This window comes from Pararge aegeria, chromosome 18, assembly GCF_905163445.1.
Source record: "Pararge aegeria chromosome 18, ilParAegt1.1, whole genome shotgun sequence".
Lineage (NCBI taxonomy): Eukaryota > Metazoa > Arthropoda > Insecta > Lepidoptera > Nymphalidae > Pararge > Pararge aegeria.
Genome location: NC_053197.1, coordinates 5,036,126 through 5,054,445, shown reverse-complemented (window position 1 = coordinate 5,054,445; position 18,320 = coordinate 5,036,126). Strand labels below are relative to the sequence as shown.

Here is an 18,320-nt window from a genome sequence, read left to right as displayed (position 1 = left end):
AACGTTTGGGAACCGCGGCGCGACAATGGCGAAAATTTCCATCAAAACCCTCAACTCTTGGTTAAAAATGTCAAAAACAATCCCCGACCACTTTTCTTTTCCTTTTGTGTATTTTTCAACCGCAAATCCGATTTCGGATATTGGGTCAAACGATTAATTTTCCTTTCTGATACAGACAAATGAGATTAAAGGCAGAAATGTCAATATTGTTTTATTTAATACTCTTGACTAAGGCTTTAAATACGATGGTAAAGTATTATTTTAATTATCAGATCCCTCTAATCTCTAAAATTTAAATTAAATCCCTCTCTTAAATTGTTTCTTATGTATTTTTTTAGCAATTTAAATCCTATATTTTAACATATGGGTCTGTTGAGATATATTACGCAGAATCATGAAATACTATGTAGTACTTTGGCGACCAACCTTTATGTTTGGCATTATTCTCATATTTAGTAAAAAGTACTTATTTAGCTCAGAAAGCACTACGTCAACTGACTATTATAGAGTTTCACCCCCTTTGTTAGATCCTTTTTAAACTTGAATTATTTGTATTTGGATATTTTTTTTATTACACCATGCATCGTCAACACTATTCAGTTCATGTATTCAAATTCCAATGTGTAAACGAGACGTCGGACATTGCTACGCTCTGTAAAACGTGTGGACAAATTTGGTAGCTCAACTAATACGACTAGAAATAACTCTATTAGAACAATACAGACTGGTTGTGCTCACTAGACCTGTTAAAATAATAAATTCCAAAATCGAAATCGACCTCCTCTTAAATTCACAGCGCTCTCCGTTGCGCCAGGAAGGTCGTAAACATGTTTAGTAAACATCTACATCTCTACATATTAGCTTCAGTACTTTAAGGCGATACTTCGAAAATCTTGACATTTGATCGTAAAACACTGACAAATAAATAATGGGCCTCATAAGAAAGCAATATGTCATTTAGCGGGCGATGAACAGAGCTATACTTTCTGAATATCGCTGCGTGACTAAAATTAGTAAAGTCAGAGCAATTTGTCGCGAGCGACATCACGAGCGACAGATTGCATGGAATTTATCCTATACTACGCAAATTAAGATTTTTAAATAAAATAAATAAAACCAAGTGCGAATCTTTATTTTCTTTCATTAAAAAAAATATCAAACTCATTATGTTTTTTTAGGATCCAAATAACAAAGACATAATACCTATACACCTTTTTTTACTATTTAAACAGAGTATGCCATAGACTAATATAAAAGGTGAAAGACTAACTGTAGTGACATCGACAACTATGTTACTTTTAAATACGAAATAGTCAGAGAAACTTTTCTGGAACACTCAGGTTTCACTACGGAATTTTTAAACAATTTTATATGAAGAATTTATAACATCTCGCTTTGATATAACATCATAGGTACTAAAGTTGAGGCAATATAAAATACATTTTTCACAGCGGGAAGCAAAGTTCCGAACTTACGAGTACAAGTCCTAATGTAATTCCCACCTTCATAGAAACTTTTAAAAGCACTATGTCGAGACTCGGGATACCTTTTTGGGAATAGTTTACGCTCTTGGAGAGCTTTACAGCATTTTTACTGCCACATAAACAAAAGTTAGCTTATTTATATGGCATGATAGTGAATTACATGGAAAGTTTAATGTTTTCTTTCCAGCAAAAGCTCTTATTATAACAATTTATTATTAGCTGTAAAATAAAAAGTCACATCAAAGGTCTAATAACATTTTGACAACCGAAAAGAAAATAAACAGCTTTTAATTATAAACCGCAACAAGTCTGCTACTTCAATTTTAACTCAGTTGGCGATTAATGCTAACAGACGAAAAATAAAAAACGAAACAATTTTACAATAAATAAAATAAAATGGCCCTTGTTACCCGCACTAGATAAGCCTGTGTCGCAGGTTTTAGGCTTATTCAAGTAGTGATCACTTTTCGCTCGATTACCGTAAGTTTTTTCGCGATTGATTAATTTAAAGAAAAAAGCGATTGCCTACAAAATTGTTTTACTATTTGTTGCACACAACATTTTAATATTAACAAATGTTTAACCCTTTTAAACTTTTCATTCATAATATAAAGTTAAAAGGGAAGAGAAAGGAGGGTTTAAGCCCGTAAAGTCAAACAGGCAGTTGGTAGGAAAAAAATGCATAAATAAATATTCATTAAAGCAAGAAGAGGAAAGGGATACTAGGATCATAGAACAAATAACATACAGAACCCTCATTTAGCGGCAAAGAAGACTTAGAGCCCCGGGCTCAAAGGTAAAGTAAAGTAGTGAGCAAAACATCTTATATAACGTTGGGCAGTTATACGGTATACAGTAGGTCTATCACACAGATACAATACAATTATTCATTATTTCCAGAAGGGTAACTGTTATGCTCTATTGAAAAGCCAAGTCTGTGTTTTTGTTGTAACTCTAACACCTGTTTGGAATGCCGATCCTACGGAGATAAATAATGCTACTAGGAAAAATCTGTCTAAGCCCACTTCTCAAACCAGTTACACAAATACACCAAATAAAACGTCTATTAACAACAAAGCTTATATAAGTTCAATTATTTTTATATTTTATTTTTATTATATTTATTTTATTTTTATATTTTTTTTGTTCATTTTTTGTTTATGTATTTGTATGCAGTGGCGTGCACAGGATTTTTGACCAGGGTATGCATAAAGAAGGACGATGGCATGAAATGAAAAAAAAATCTCTTTTATGAGACAAACATAGGTATTCTAGGGTATGCAGTGCTTTTGTGCTTGTATGAAGTGCCCGCCACTGTTTGTATGTAGTTATTACGTATGCATTAGCTCTTGTTGTCCTAATCTTAAGGTTGCCTGGCAGAGATCGCCTTTTGTATTCTACTCCAGTTTTTGTGTTTCTCTCTATTCGTCCTTTATTTTTCTAACTGTGTAGTGGTGTATAAATAAAGAGTAAAAAAAAAAAGGTTTATAATCGCCAAAGCACTTTTCCATAGCTTGTACAGTTTGAATTTTTTTTTATTCCCCTGCTAAGATGGTATTGAGCAACCCTATTAGGGGTATTTTGTAGTATATTTTTTAACAGAAAAACCTAATTCCTTACTATGTTTTGCATGAGCCAGGATTGGAACTCGTGATCCGTAGTTTTTCAATAGTCAAACGAGGCCGTTTAAACGCACAAGTAAACACTAAAGTAAGTGGCTCATTAGCCACGTTGCCCGTTTTCACTAAACCGAGGAATCGCCTTTATCGGATGCCTGGAAACGTTTCACTCTTATGTGATGTCTAAAGACATTAGGCGCCGTCTTAAGTTACAACGCCGAATCGGTTGATCGGAAATTTATGGGACTCGTAAACTGCCACTTAACACCTGAGAATAATATAAATGCTGTTTTGGAAACTTAAATCCATGCGAGAGAGATATGATAATACAAACACAAAATACCACACCTTGTGGGATTACAACCAAAGACAAGTTAGGTTATATGAGTTGCCTAGTCGAAATCGATTGGTGAAAGGTAAATGTATGCAATCTTCTTATCCACACGAGAAATTAAAAATATGATAATACAAACACAAAGTACCACACCTTGTGGGAAAAACCAAAGACAATTTAGGTTATATAAGTTGCCTAGTCGAAATCAATTGGTGAAATGTAAATGTATGCCTAGGAATCTTCTTTGATTAGGTGTTACTTACTTAGGCATTGACTTATCCGTCATTAGGAAAGCGGGTATAAATCTAGCCATATAAAGATAACAATAGCGCCATCGTTTTCGGTACCGTTCCCATAACGGGTCTGGACGGCTTAAACTATAAAAAATCCTATAGCACCTAAGTTATTCTTATTTGGTTACATTTTAAACAGCAGATAGCCCGCTGGAAGAGATTTTAAGTGGAAATCCGCCTATAAACAGAGCCCTTCGCAGGGCATCCAAGGAACAACTCCTACAAGTGCCGAGCTGTGTGCATCAAAATGAGGCGAAGGTGTTAAGCCTCATTTGTTTACATGCACACACTGGCCACCACGTAGTTCAGGCCGGAGTAGTGCAATGCTGCTTGGCAGAATTAATAAGCATGGTGGTAACAAACCCCTGGGCGAGCTCGGCCACAATAAAGATTACCTATATATATATATCTTAATATATATAAATCTCCTGTCACGATGTTTGTCCGCGATGGACTCCTAAACTACTTAACCGATTTAAAATTAAATTGGCTCACCGTGAGCGGTCTGGTCCAACTTAAGAGATAGGATAGCTTAGATCTTTAATTATAGTCACAATTTTATTTTATTGCAAATTATTTATCTATAATTAATTGGCAGTCACATGTTATATATATATACTCATTTAAAGCTTAGCGATACTGAATACTTTAAAAACAAAATCAAACGCAGACGAAGTCGCGGGCAACAGCTAGTATATATATATATAGTTAAGTTAAATATTAACCCCCTTACTAATAAAGGAAGTCAAGCGGTTATTTAGTTAGGTAGTTAGGTAATTTGTAACTAAACTAAAATGATAAATCTAAAAGTAGTGCTGTCCTTTTCACATTGTATCCCTTGCAAAAGGACAACACTATTTAAAGACATGCCAATTTAGTTTGGTTTAGAGAATGATGTACAAAAGAATTGGCACTGTTGTTCTGTTTTCCTCTTTCGAATGTCTAATTACTGAAGCTAGAAAGAGATAAATTATTATATTCAGCGATTCTATCTCTCTATCGATTTTTCAATTTTTTTAAATTTCATGATTCAAAATTCATTTATTTCTAGTAGGCCTAGTTTATAAGACCTTTTGAAACTTCAAGTCAGTCTGTATGTAATGACTCTACCACCGGTTCGAAAGGCAGATTCCACTAAGAAGAACCGGCAAGAAAATAGATTGCTCTATGTTTTATGTGTATAACAAAGAATTATTATAATAATAATAATTATAATAATCAATACATTCCGCCATGTGGAATGTTGAGTGGACAGTTATTGTTCCGATCGTCTTTTCAGTCAATGGTCTTCTCGCGAAAAGCTTCGACAAACATCTTAAGAAGCTTTCGCTTGGTTGCTGGATCAAGGGTCGAATACAGAAGGCAGTAGTCCTTGAAACGGTACGTATTGTGAGGAGGTTCCTCACTCTGGAGCCCTGACCGCCGGTTGCTTGGGCATTCAAAAGCCCCGCAAGCGGAGGGTGGTTTTTTTTTTCTTATAAATTTTAATAGTGTTTTTTGTTTTTGTAAGCATTGTTAAGAATTTAAAAAAAATGAAAATCAATAAATGATAGAAAAAAATAATAATAATACAGAAACATTGTAAAATAAAACCACACACAAGCTAGACAGTCTACGGCGCCCTGTCTGCCAATGCGTCCTGGGCCTATAAATTTCCTTCAAGCGTAACCTAACACTATAAAAATAAAATAAAACTGAGCCAGTTAACGTTCCAGTACACGAGCCGGAGTCGTAAATGGGCAGTAAAGTTGTGTGGTTTAGAACTCACCAAAGCGTACTAGGCTACTGAAGTTAGGTACGAGTAGGTAGCTTATGTTATGGCTAGTACTTAAAAATTTTAAAATCGATCTACTTATACGTCTCTTGTAAAGTAGTGCACAGAATTAGAAGTTTAATTAGAAGTTTTTTATCTTCTTTCGTGTAACATGTCATGTTTTATTGTTTGCACTGTCCACTTTCATGTTTTCTATTATTACTTTCACGAAGGGTTGTCTGTAAAAGATTGATTTTGCAATAAAAACGCCTTTACACACAACTTTTTTTTTAATTGTTTCTACTTTTATTTTTTTTCTCTTGTGTGTTTCTTGTATTGTTTCTAAGTTTGTGCTATAAAGTATTCTAAATAAATAAAATGTCTATTGTTTCTAATATCGTCACAAATTATTTTTTGGTTGTATACCTACCCTCGTTTTTATGTTTATTTCTTGTTATAGAAGAGCGGCGTCTTCTGACACAGGGGTACATATACATACTACCCTTAAAAAAAGGCTCCAGCCATTAGCGTTTACAGTAGCGTTTAAAGTTTTATTTATATTTTTTTATTTATTTACAAGTCCGCCCTTGACTGCAATCTCACCTGATATTAAGTAATAATACAGTCTAAGATCGTAGCTGGCTAAACTACTAGGGAGTATACCAGTTATATTGAAACCATATCCCTGGTTGGTATCGGTAGTTTGGCCGTAATATCGTCACATAAAGATTTTCTTAGGCCATTCTATTCCCGAAGCTTTCTGAGGCACATTTTTTTTGTTCTATACGCGCGTTTTGCGTGTTAGACCAGATGATAGTGGTAATTTGAATAAACCGTAAATGAAAGAATGGACAGTAAAAAACGTAAAAAACAAAAACAACAGCTTTCCAATTTTGCAAACTTATCGCTGCATAGCGTTAAAAAAACAACTGCAGAAAAGAGTAAGTGATGCTTATATACACACGTAAGAAAACCTGGTAATCGAACCCACGGCCTTGGATTCAGAAAGCAGGGTCGCTGCAAACTGCGCCAATCGGCCGTCGTTATATTTTCATCATATTTAAAAGTCTCTTCTCGTTTTAATAAACGCCGTTATATTTAAAGAGAAATGTAAAATGAGTTAGAAGGTGCAAAAACGTGAGGTGAGTCCCAATGAACTGCAGACTCGTTTCATCTCTCCCCGTGAAGCTTATCTGATCGCATTAAAACACTTGTGTAAAAGTTTTGTATTCATTCTACTAATTTGCATGATAGTTGTTAAGAACAAAAATGCATAATTTATATTTTATTCTTAACGTTAGTACGCTACTCCCTGTGCGTTTATTATGGTTTATTACAAATCCCTCGTGAACAGTATGCTTTCCTGGTATAAAATTAGCATATGTTACTCTCCGTCCCTTCAAGCCAAAATCAAGTCGACCGGTTGCTTAGTAGAAGCATAAAGTCAGGACAAACGAACTAACAAACAAATAACGCGTTTATAATATCAAGTTCTTATTGATTTTCTAAATGTTTTTCGGTTTTTGTAAAGCCCATAAGAATTGTTAGTTTACCAGGAATAAAAATATCATTTTCCTGTCGCCAGGAATACAAGCTATATCAGTTTAGTTAAGAATACAAGCATAGACAACAGGCTATTTTTTTAACCCACGGGAAAAGCGTCTGGTTCTTCAAAAGTCTTTAAGTATTAAAAATAACGACTTTCGCGTATGTATATCCAACTTTTGATTTTCCTGGATAACCTGAAACCTATGAAGTCAATGACTCGAAAGAATCGAAAGGGGGGGGGGGGGATAATGTCGATAATGATTACATTTTAAAGAAGTCTTGTTAAAAAAAGGCCGCTCAATTGCCCACGAAGATGTAATAAAAGATACTCTCGAATAGATCCTACATAAATCTTTTATCTTTTTAATCACCGTTTTTCAAAAGCATATGAAGTCTACCAATCTGTAGATTCTTGGCCATGGCTTATCACCGCAGCGTAGTCAACTAAGGACAAAACCCTCTTTCTTAGAGGAGACAAGTTCGTAGAAGGCACTGTCGTTTAAAACGACAATATTCATTTCTTTTTTGAAATAATTTTATGTCCATTTTTTCCCTTAAAAAAGTAATACAATAATGTTGCAATCCCAATCTAACGCTGAAAAAAAGATAATATTCAAGATAACGGATGTAGATTTTAACTATCGGCATTACATTACTTAACTAGAGCTTTAAAGTTTGATTTCAACACCATTCTTCTAGACAAATAATTGATAACAAGCAAACAATATTAGTTTCCAGTGTGTTTGATAAAGATCGTGTTCCCTTACCAAGGGAAGGTACAAGTAGGTATATATTAGTTTTCTTATCAATAGAGTAGAATCGCTAAGGCAATACACGCGATCGTGGGTCGAATAAGAATCGACGCTTCTTGCCTTATTTGAATAATGGTACGGAGGAATCGAAAAATATCGTATTATTTTCTCCATATACTTACTTAAATATTTTATTACGAAAAAAACTAAGAGGTTCGATTTTTTTTTAACTTACTGAGCAGCGAACTTGTGAAGTTGAGTATACGTTTTTATGTGTTCAAAGATTTTTTTTAAACTTGTCTCTTGTGTCAATAACGTTGTTTGCATCGTTATTTCTTATTTTTAAACATCGACACCTTAATTTCTGTATCTAGAAATTTAGAAGCAGTTTGTCAAATTAAGTACCGTTTCGAATATTTTATTCTTCTGGATGATACAACTGATCGAACTGAAACCGCACCGCGCAGTTGCCTCTTATATAGGATGCTCTCTATGCACCAAACTAGTAACTTAATTTTCTTCATTTTTTATGCCCACATAGCGCTGTACGATACAGGGTATACGATGTGATAAGGACAATGTGATAACTCATTATTAAAACTTGATTCTTGATTGAACTTGATTGCCGACTTGTTCTCAGTAGAGTGTTCACTCAAAACCAGTGAAAGAACCTTTTTAAATAAAAATAAAGAGAAAAATGCCTAAAGGTTAGTAAGAATCTTATTTCTATTTTTGAGTTTTCCGGTCTCCGTGAGTATTTTTAGAGTTACGATAATTTCTCATAAATATTTAAATATAGGAATCACGTTAAATTTTATTGTTCTAAAAACCTAATAATGAGAATAAACTTCATAAAAACTACTGTAAATGCGACATATTTATTGCCGCGATATAATATTTCAAAGTCAATAGTTCCGTTCAGTATCTTATAAATTTATTAATTTATATTTTAGAAAACGTACTAAAAACATTCCTTAAAGTGACTTTTTAACTAGTATTTCTTAATATAAATTTCGCAGTGTCTTAAAATTTTCAGTTGATTAAAAAACACTTTAAATGGATGATATTTTTCCTCTTTAGAGACTTATTTTCTTGAAATTCTTAGTACGTGACTTGAAAATGAGAAAGCTTTTAATCAACGGCAGTAAAATGTGAAACCGATTCTTTTAAGGTTTCGTAATTTTCCGACGGCAAAGAGGATGATTTTTAGCTGGTGCTTTTCATTTACTATAGTGTTTTATATACTCTAAGACGAAGTTTTTAAGAGAAAGCCGCTCGTTAAATGAATTTAAAAATGAATTTACTCTGTGTTCGTTTGTGTTTTAATTTATTCTCTTTACTGACTCATTTATATTTCTATACTCATACCTCAATTGAAGTTATTGATAGGATTATGAAAATATAACATCTTTCAAGTTTTCCGGGCATGATAAGCTATATTATGACGTAATGATAAATCCAACATGGCGTCGAGGACGAAAAAAAATACGAAAAGAAAATTTCGATACTGACAAATAATATATCCAACTTCTTATCGAATGAACGGAATAATTATATAAAACCTTATGAAAATACTTTTTTAAATTGATTATTCTTAGACAAGTTAGCCCTTGACTGCTATGTGACCTGATGGTAAATGATGATGCATTCTAAGCTGGTAGCGGGCTAACCTGTTTGGGGTATATCAGTTATATTAAATCCATATCCCTAAGCGGTTTCTACGTGGCTTCGTACCGGATTATTGAAAAACTTGGTTGTGGTAGGCAATTTAAAAATTGGTGTATATAAGACCGCATCACTAAATCATAATGTTTGCACTACTGCCCGGAAAAGTAGTGTAGAGATCAATACGATGTTAGCAATACATCTAGAAAGTAGACCAAACTATAAGGCATAGATTTATCGAGGTAGGTATTTTATATTGATTAAATTAGCTTTACAGTTTTATTGTATTTATTTAATTAAACGCATAGGTATCAAGAATAAGTTATGTGTAACTATAACGAGCATAATCTTAGAGCGAACGTACCCTTTTATATAATATTAAATCAAACTTTAAAAAAAAAGTTTTTTATTTTAATTTTTTTGACTGTAAAACAGTGATTTATTACAACCGACTTACAGAATCCCTTCTTCCCAATAAGGTAAAATAGGTAAAATAACGTAAACTTCCCTAAAAACCGTCATATATAAAAAAATAGGTGGGTGTACTATCCGTTATAAACGGAATATTGTTTATATTAGCTTAGAATATAATTACAAACCAAAACCAATAAACGTACTGTACGTAAACGTAAAACGTATTATACGACATCTGGCAACACTATAGTACCGACTTATTTAAATAAAAGAGGGGCTGTTACTCCTCACGGTTCCATACAAACACTTTACTTCCGAATTACTACGACTTCAGCTAACATAAAACCATATTTAGTTCGCACCTTCAATGTTACGCAATCTCCGCACCTACATTGGTACTAAAAACGCTAAATCTGGTAAGTGTTAGTTAAAAAGGAAACTTTTACGGCTTTGGTGGCTGAAAACAGCCGGTAACGCTATTTAACGCCTCGCTTGAAAACATCTTTGAGAGGTGTAATCGATTTTAGACTTAGTGGCACCGGCAAAACGCTGCAGCGCTCCAGACGAAATTCCACCTTAAAATCATACAATGTAGAAGCTAGACTCACCTGGCTGGCGTACAGGACGTCCAACAATATAGTAAAAACACTAATAAAAAGCACGGCTCGCGACATTGTTGCGGCCGATATGCGCTCCGGTTCTAGACTGAGCAGTACTGACGTTCGTGCAATACGCCAGAAACCTGCGTACTAGCTGGTTGGCTCAACACCGTACGTGTACCTAGCGTCGTATATATCGACCCTCCCGGGTGTGAGTGGGACAGGCTCAATCACCAGTACGTCGAAAAGGGAGGCATTCAAGACTACATCGCATGCGCGGTGCTGTTAAAACGCAACGCAACGACTTGGCCCGTAATATTCCGAGAGGGCGTGAGCAATTTTAAGGGGGTGTTTGATTAAAGCTACCAGCATTTTATTCTGCGGTAAATTATTGTGCTAAACTAGACCTGTAGCTTGGTGGGTTCACTATTTATCTGTTTCGGACTAGCTCATAAACAAATTAAGCATCTCGGAGACACCATATACAGCACCGATTTTTTTTGGTTAGCACAATTAAAGCAAGGTTGCACTCTGCATCTGAAGAATCAGATTGCAATAAATTATTGTCCACCAATCCGCACTCGGCCGGCGTGGTGGACTACGACTTTAGCCTCTTCTTATTGGGAAAAGACACGGGCCCGGTAATGGATTGATATGTAACATGATTCATAAATTATTATGCTTCGATTTTTATTGTAATACTCTAGGCGTCTTTTTTTAAATAATATTAATTTATAGGCCTTTTTGACTTTTGAGTGTCGATATATCAGTTTGTAGGTAGTGACTCTGCCACCGGATCGGAAGTCTAATTCTATTGAGAAACCGCTAAGAAACTGAACAGTTGCTCTTATCAAATATAATCATTACACAAAAAATTATTATTTTTGTTTGTAAATAGTAATTTAAAAAAATACAATTTACAAACAGAAATAATGATGTTTTATTGTATCTTGTGTGGGACGAAAGTAGAACCGACTGTTAGCATTAATTCTAGCATTCCGGTTATTAAGAAATTCATCATTTTCTAACTTTGGCTTAGTATAACTTTGTAACAATACAATTTACCATCTTTTAGACTTTCACGTTTAACCATACACCCCCTAAAAGTTTATTACACCCTCTCGAGCCATAACGAAGCGAATCACGAATGCTGTCTTCGTCTACCCCTGTCTGGGATTCCCGATGATGAGGCATCAGTTTTTTAAATAAGCTAACACGGGAATTTCGTCCCTAATCCCATGCAAATAGCAGCTAATTACACTGAGCATTGTAGCCTGATTTACATTGTTACCGATTCCTCGCGACGTCCCTATTTTCGAAAAGGCATGCGCTCTATGAGTCACCGTTGTAACCAGTAAGTTTCAGTATTAATTAAAAAAGTAATAAGTGAAAAGTCTCAGGTAATATCGATCTGGGGTGTTTGTCTCCTCAATAACGGACTTGGGGTTTTCGATATTTGAATTTTCTTGATTTGACTTAATATTTTCTCTGACGCTGTAAATACTTCGTCATCAATACGAACCGACTTACGAGTAAGTCCAATGCTGGATAATCTGATCTTTTAAAGGGAATTTCAAATTCCATACGGTCTTGAGCCGCTTGCGACTCGCTTGATGAAGTCTTGACTAGGTGTACTAGTCGTGGGTCTTACAAAAGTGCTGGGTCGCTCATCCAGTATACCTTCGGACCCCAGAGTCCCTTGTTTATCCGAGCTACGTGCCCTGCCTAATGTCACTTCAGTTTTACTACTCGTTGATGTATTTTGGTAACTCTAGTCCATACGTATGACAAAATAGTTCCGCTCAAAACAACATATGTCTATCTTTTAAGTTTAACTTATACGCGAACGTAGTCGCGAGGCACCGCTAGTAGAATTTAAAACTCGTTTATAGTATTTATTTATAACATTTATTCAGCGTTCTGTTTTTCGGTTAAAGCAAGTAGGTTGTTTTTTCTTCGAGCTTGCTTAACAAATATTCATATATATTTCAGACTAATAGCTGGACATTACTGAAATAAACATAGCTTATGCTACTGCTACAAACAGTTGCTATCTTATAGCTGGTAGTGGCGGGGCAGCTTGTCTAACAAAAACTACCTAAATATTTCACAACCGGGTCCCTGAATCGAAAAATGGATTTTAAAAAGCCGCACAATCTTTTTTAGAGAACAAACGACACCCCGTGTCATGGGATATACGAGTATAAAAAATATCATTCAATGTTAACATTTAAATGGGAAAAGAAAAAAATATATTTGACATTTGAAATATACAGGTGCATCTCAGCATAGGTAAACTGCAATGATATTCACAGTAACACATAAATATATTTTGACGGCCGACTGGCGCAGTGGACTTTCTGAGTCCAAGGCCGTGAATTCGATTCCCACAACTGGAAAATGTTTGTGTGATGAACATGAATGTTTTCAGTGTCTGGACGGCATCTGTATATTATAAGTATTTATGTATATTTTAAATAAAAAAAATATTCATCACTTACCTTATTATCCATAACACTTTGGGGCTAGATGGCGATGTGTGTATTGTCGTAATATATTTATTTATTTAGTTACATGAATAGTATAATAGTATACAAATAACCGTCTCTCCCATGAGAGACAAGGTCTGTGCCCAGCAGTCGGATTTTAATAGGCTGCGGATGATGATGAGGATGATACACATATGAAGGAAAAGTCGACAACCTTCCTGGCGCAGTGGTAAGCGTTGTGGCAGGAACCGGGTTCGATCCCGGTGCCGGCGGGGCGATTTGGGTATTTTTATTTTATTAATTATCTCTGCTCTGCAGCCCACCAGTCGTGCTTTGACCGTGGCTAGTTACCACCATTCCAACAAAGACTTATCACTAAATCCTTTGGGGGTATATATATATAATCCTATGAGATTGCAGTAAAAAATTAAATTGTAGTGGAACAAAAAAAATGACGCCGTGGATTTCGTCATTGGTCTCTGGTGAAATGCTTATTATGCTGAAAGCCTTTTTGGTTATTTGAAATGGAAAAACATGGATGGCATAAGCCAGTATAGCGCTTTAAAATAAAGGAAGTATAGTAAGGCTATAATTGTGAAAAAGCTTGAGATAGGAGACACATGCAGTCACAAAGGCCAGGAATCTAGACCGCCATCGCTTTTGTTCACCCTTTGTGTCCCCTCGACGGCGGCAGGTCATTAACTTTACAATTAACCCTTATCTGGCATGCTCTTGAGAAGAATACATTTAATATAACCCTCTTACTGTCTCATAAATAAAGAGTTTTACTTGTTACATTAGAAAGCCTCGTTTAATGAAAAATGAGGCTACTTGAAATAATATTTTTTATGAGGACAGAAAAAGTCAGAACCTCAAAGCTTCGGCAGACTTCATTTTTTTTTTAAATTTTAACTTTGTACACAACCTACGACCAACAGGAATATATGACAGTATTTTGTTATGCATGGTATGGCTACAAAGTCTGTGCGGTAAAAGGTAACTTCGGGTGACAGTTGTGCACCTAGTTATTTACAAATATACCTATAGAAAAATAACCTTAATCGGATGCTTTGTGATTTAGGTGATTCCTAAAGAAAACAATTGTTTCACGATCCCTTATGGGATGTTTAAATATTCCAACACAAAATACCACACCGTATGACAAGAACTTTGTCTAGTGCAAATTACTCGATTTTCACTAGTAAAAGGTAAATGTATGCCTAGGAATCTTCTTTGGTTAGGCATTACTTACTTTGAAAACGAGCATAAGTGTCATAAATTAAGTAGATATATACTTTAGGTAACAACCATTCATACTCACCGGCATGGAATCTGGAATACGGAAATTTAAAAAAAAAATAACTTTTCAGAGCGCTTTTGAACTGTAGTTTGTCTGACAATCAGTCAAGACATTTCATAGCTATAAAGGATTTCATCAAAATCCATTTAAAAAAATGGCAGCATATGAATAGGCATTAAGCAGTATTTGAAAAGGTAATCTGCTGAGTTTCTTGCCGGCTCTTCTCAGTGGAATCTGCCTTCCGAACCGGTGGTAGAATCACTACAAACAGACTTGACGTTTCATAAATGCTTATTAATTAGGCCTACTTGAAACAAATGAATTTTGAATTTTGAATTTGAATAACGGAATTGCTCTTTAAATCTATCACACAAAGTGTATATGAAAACCGAAATATTACTTCAAAGGCGTTAGAGTTACATTAACTGTCTCTAAGACTTATCTGTGAAACCGAAACGCTAATAGTTTTTGAGTAAACAACTACCATAGCTTTTACTGAATAAAATCAGATACAGCCCTAGCACACAACAGCACAACACATGCAAAATTAAAATCAAGTGCCTCCTGTCACTTTATTAGGCAGATAGTATGCGCGTGTCGGTCTTTTATCTTCAATAGGGTTGTCATAATTAAACACTAAGAATTATTTGAATTAGTTAGTATGGTAAAATAAATATGCTTCTTTTGATTTTTTTTTTTTTTTTTATTTAGAATACTTTATTGCACAAACTTAAAAACAATACAAGGAAACAAAAAAAAAAAAATAAGTAAAATTAAAAACAATAATAATAATAATAAAAAAGTTAAATACAGTTGATTTAATATTTCTACAGGTTGATTCCTTATAAAACATACTTAAGCACCCTACAACAGTAATTCGTAATTCGGTTACAACTTACACGTTGTATATAATTGAAGTCGTTAATCACATAGTAAAAGTGCATTTTTCGGATATAGAAGTAAACTTTATTTTATAATCACGTTTGAGGGAGGGTAAGTAGAATCGCATGCAAGGAACATGTCCTTCAAATCGCCTCCCTGTGTTCATCAACCTAACACGTAGGCAGCGTGCACAGAATTTGGACCAGCCAAAGCTTAAAATGGCATAAAATGTGTCTGTAGCCAGTTATATCATAATGTTCTTCCCAAGTGTCAGAAGTAGCAATAAAGCTTTTCGACCACGCCAAAAAAAAAAAAAAGGGTAGGCAGCGCTTTTGTGCATGTATGAAGTGCACGCCACTGGACGTAGGTGGTAAGTTGCGTGTGAGCGGATGAACACAGCAATGCTACTTGGCGGCAGAAATAAGCATTGCGGTAGCCGGTAGTAGTTTCCAAGAGCTGCTCTGCCACAAAAAGGCCCTCCTACTACTAATATGACACTCCGGATCACGTAATTCTAGTGAAACGGAATGTCATGATTTCTACACTACTGCCCAAAACAGGAGTTATGGTTCAGAGTTTAATATACGTATGTATTTATGTAAGTTTCTTTATTCCACGATGACTTCCAAATGCCAAAACAGAATTGGATGTGTAAGTTATCGTTAGAATCCGCATCATCATCCCGCGTAACACTGCTTATAAGTTTTAAAAAAACAATGTGGCGGCTGTATGGCGCTATTTTCAAATGTCAATATCCGTACGACTTTGTTATTTTACGGTTATTTATGAAGTACGTAGAACAACCCAACAAAAATATTTTTGCATTTAAAATTCAGGGATAGTAGTAAGAGAGTCCATTTGGAGTATTAAAAGTACCCGTTTCTAAATTCTAGTTCTAAATAGACACAGTATGTCCATTCAGTCGAATAACAGCAATGAATAAAACTAAGAACTGTTTTCCGAACTAGCTCGATTTATCCCACTTACAATCGCTGTCGCAAAGGCAAGGCAAGGAATAGGTATATAGCTGTATATAGACAGCTATCCAGCGACTTTGTGTATTGTGCTCCCTCGACATCGCCGGCTCATTTAGTGTAGATTAAAACCATTATTCATCAATTTCTTCTATAGTAAACTACAAGTAAGGAATGTAGTTAATGACTTAGCGGATACCAATAGTTGTATATTACCTCGTTGGTCGGTCATAGATCACGTGGTACGCATTGGATGAAGAAATTTTTTTATATTTCGCACTCAGTTGGTGACATAGTGTCGGAGACCTTCCTAATGTGGCGTTTGCTCTGAATCGATGCCAGCTCACGATTGTTGAGATATGGTTGGGTATGCTAGAGTAAACGCTTTTTTTTCTCCTTTTCCCTATGTGTGAGTGAGTGCGCTGTCTTCAGTAGCGCGTTGGTCCTGGGTCAAAATCTGTAAGGTATTGGGTGTTTTCTGGTAAATAAGTCTTAATATCTTAGGTTTGGAATTAGGAAATCAGTGTCAAGCTTGTCATCAAACGGCCTCGAAGAGTAGTTAATATGCTTGTCTAACTAATAACTAAATCTTCGAGGCACGGGGTCAGACGACGCTAATTTCCTTTTGTTGGGGCTGGTACTGTGAATTGTATGACCTTTCTGGCGTTATACTATGTCATCATTAATAGCCTGTAAAAGTCTACTGCTGGACTGCTATCACCACGTTGGGCTGATGGGTTGGTGATCGCAGTAGATGGTAGCAGCGCAGAGGACGGTGTTGCCCGTTTTTAGATATACTTACCCTTAGTCGTCTTGTACGACACCCGTGGGAAGTGGTATGGTGACAACTGTGTTCTTATCAGCCGTTACAGAACACAATGTTGATGACGGAACACAAGTGTTACAGTCATGGAGTGAGAGATCATTTGTATACACGAAAAATAGAAAGGGACCCCATATTAAGCCCTGTGGGACACCCATTAAGGTGTATGTACTCTGAGACTTTATGTCTTTTATGTTCTATTTGAAAATAAGAGGCGAAATATATAATTGCAACGTAAATTCCATAAAACCTTATTACATATCACAATGTAAGTGACGGTAAACCAAATCCTTCCCACAATGCTTGGTCTGACGCAGGAACTGATCCACGGACTATGTGAACAGAGTGCCAAATACGAGATTGTCTACGTACGTTGACTTATACGATTGCGTGAAACTAAGCTACGATTTATATGGTATTGAAGTAGTGCCACGTACTCACAATACTGGGAACCATGCTGTGACTAGTGGTGCCGCTTTTCCATATAAATCGTAATTAACTAACACGCGTTCGAATAAGTAAATGTCGGTAAAAAATCTCACACTTGGCACTCATGCAGTTAACATTTTTACTCAAAGAATTTGAATGAATATTCAACCCTCAGTTAATGATACGAGCTACGTTATTTATTTGATTGGCGCCGTCCCCTAGCACTCCATGCAAATTTATTGATGTTAAATCGACGCCACGCCATTCTGCTCAACAGCCGGACATATTGTTTGTATTATTATATGTACCTACGTAATTCATTAACTGAATTAATTTGCAGTGTTTATGGTACAACTCACCTAACTCTTAAGGACACCAAGCCGTGCTAATGAAAAACTTTTTTTTTATTCCACTACACGTTGGCCCTAGACTGCAACTGCACTGGACTGGTGCAGTGGCGTGCTCTTCATACATGCGTAAAAGCAATGCCTACCCTATATTTTTAAATATAACTCATATAGGAGGAGGATTTTAACCCGTCACATTTTAAACCGTCTCTCTGGTTTATGTATACCCTGGCCACAGTACCCTGTATGCAAGCAGATGATCTAAAATGAAGAAAATCTCCAGTCCGAGTAATAAATACTTAAGGGTAGGCTTTTTATAACTCTTACAATGCCTATTCTTAAGTTTTTTTATAACTCGTATTGGAGATTTTCTTTATTTTATATTATCTGCATACCCTGTGCTTACCCTCTGTGCACGACACTGACGCCAATGACTGGTAGTACCTAAGAGATGGTGCTGATACAGATCATTATCATCATCAAATCAATCCATTACTGTTCCACTACAGCCTTTGAGAACATTATAGAGACTCTCAGGCGTGCAGGTTTCCTCACGATGTTTTCTTCCACTGTAATGTTATCATGGACCTGTTAAGTCTACACTGATCCGCACTA

At 35.5% G+C, this 18,320-nt stretch overlaps 1 protein-coding gene across 3 annotated transcripts in view; it reads right to left on the bottom strand.

The window, feature by feature from the left end:
* The window catches only part of LOC120631338 (amyloid-beta-like protein), a 201,435-nt gene extending 190,834 nt beyond the window's left edge, over positions 1-10,601 (bottom strand). For all 3 annotated transcript variants that reach the window (XM_039900831.1, XM_039900833.1, XM_039900832.1), the window contains exon 1: positions 10,471-10,601. In XM_039900831.1, the coding sequence (XP_039756765.1) occupies positions 10,471-10,536 (66 nt within the window). In that variant the 5' untranslated portion in view covers positions 10,537-10,601. The remainder of the gene's footprint in view (positions 1-10,470) is intronic.
* Positions 10,602-18,320: the final 7,719 nt, after the last annotated feature.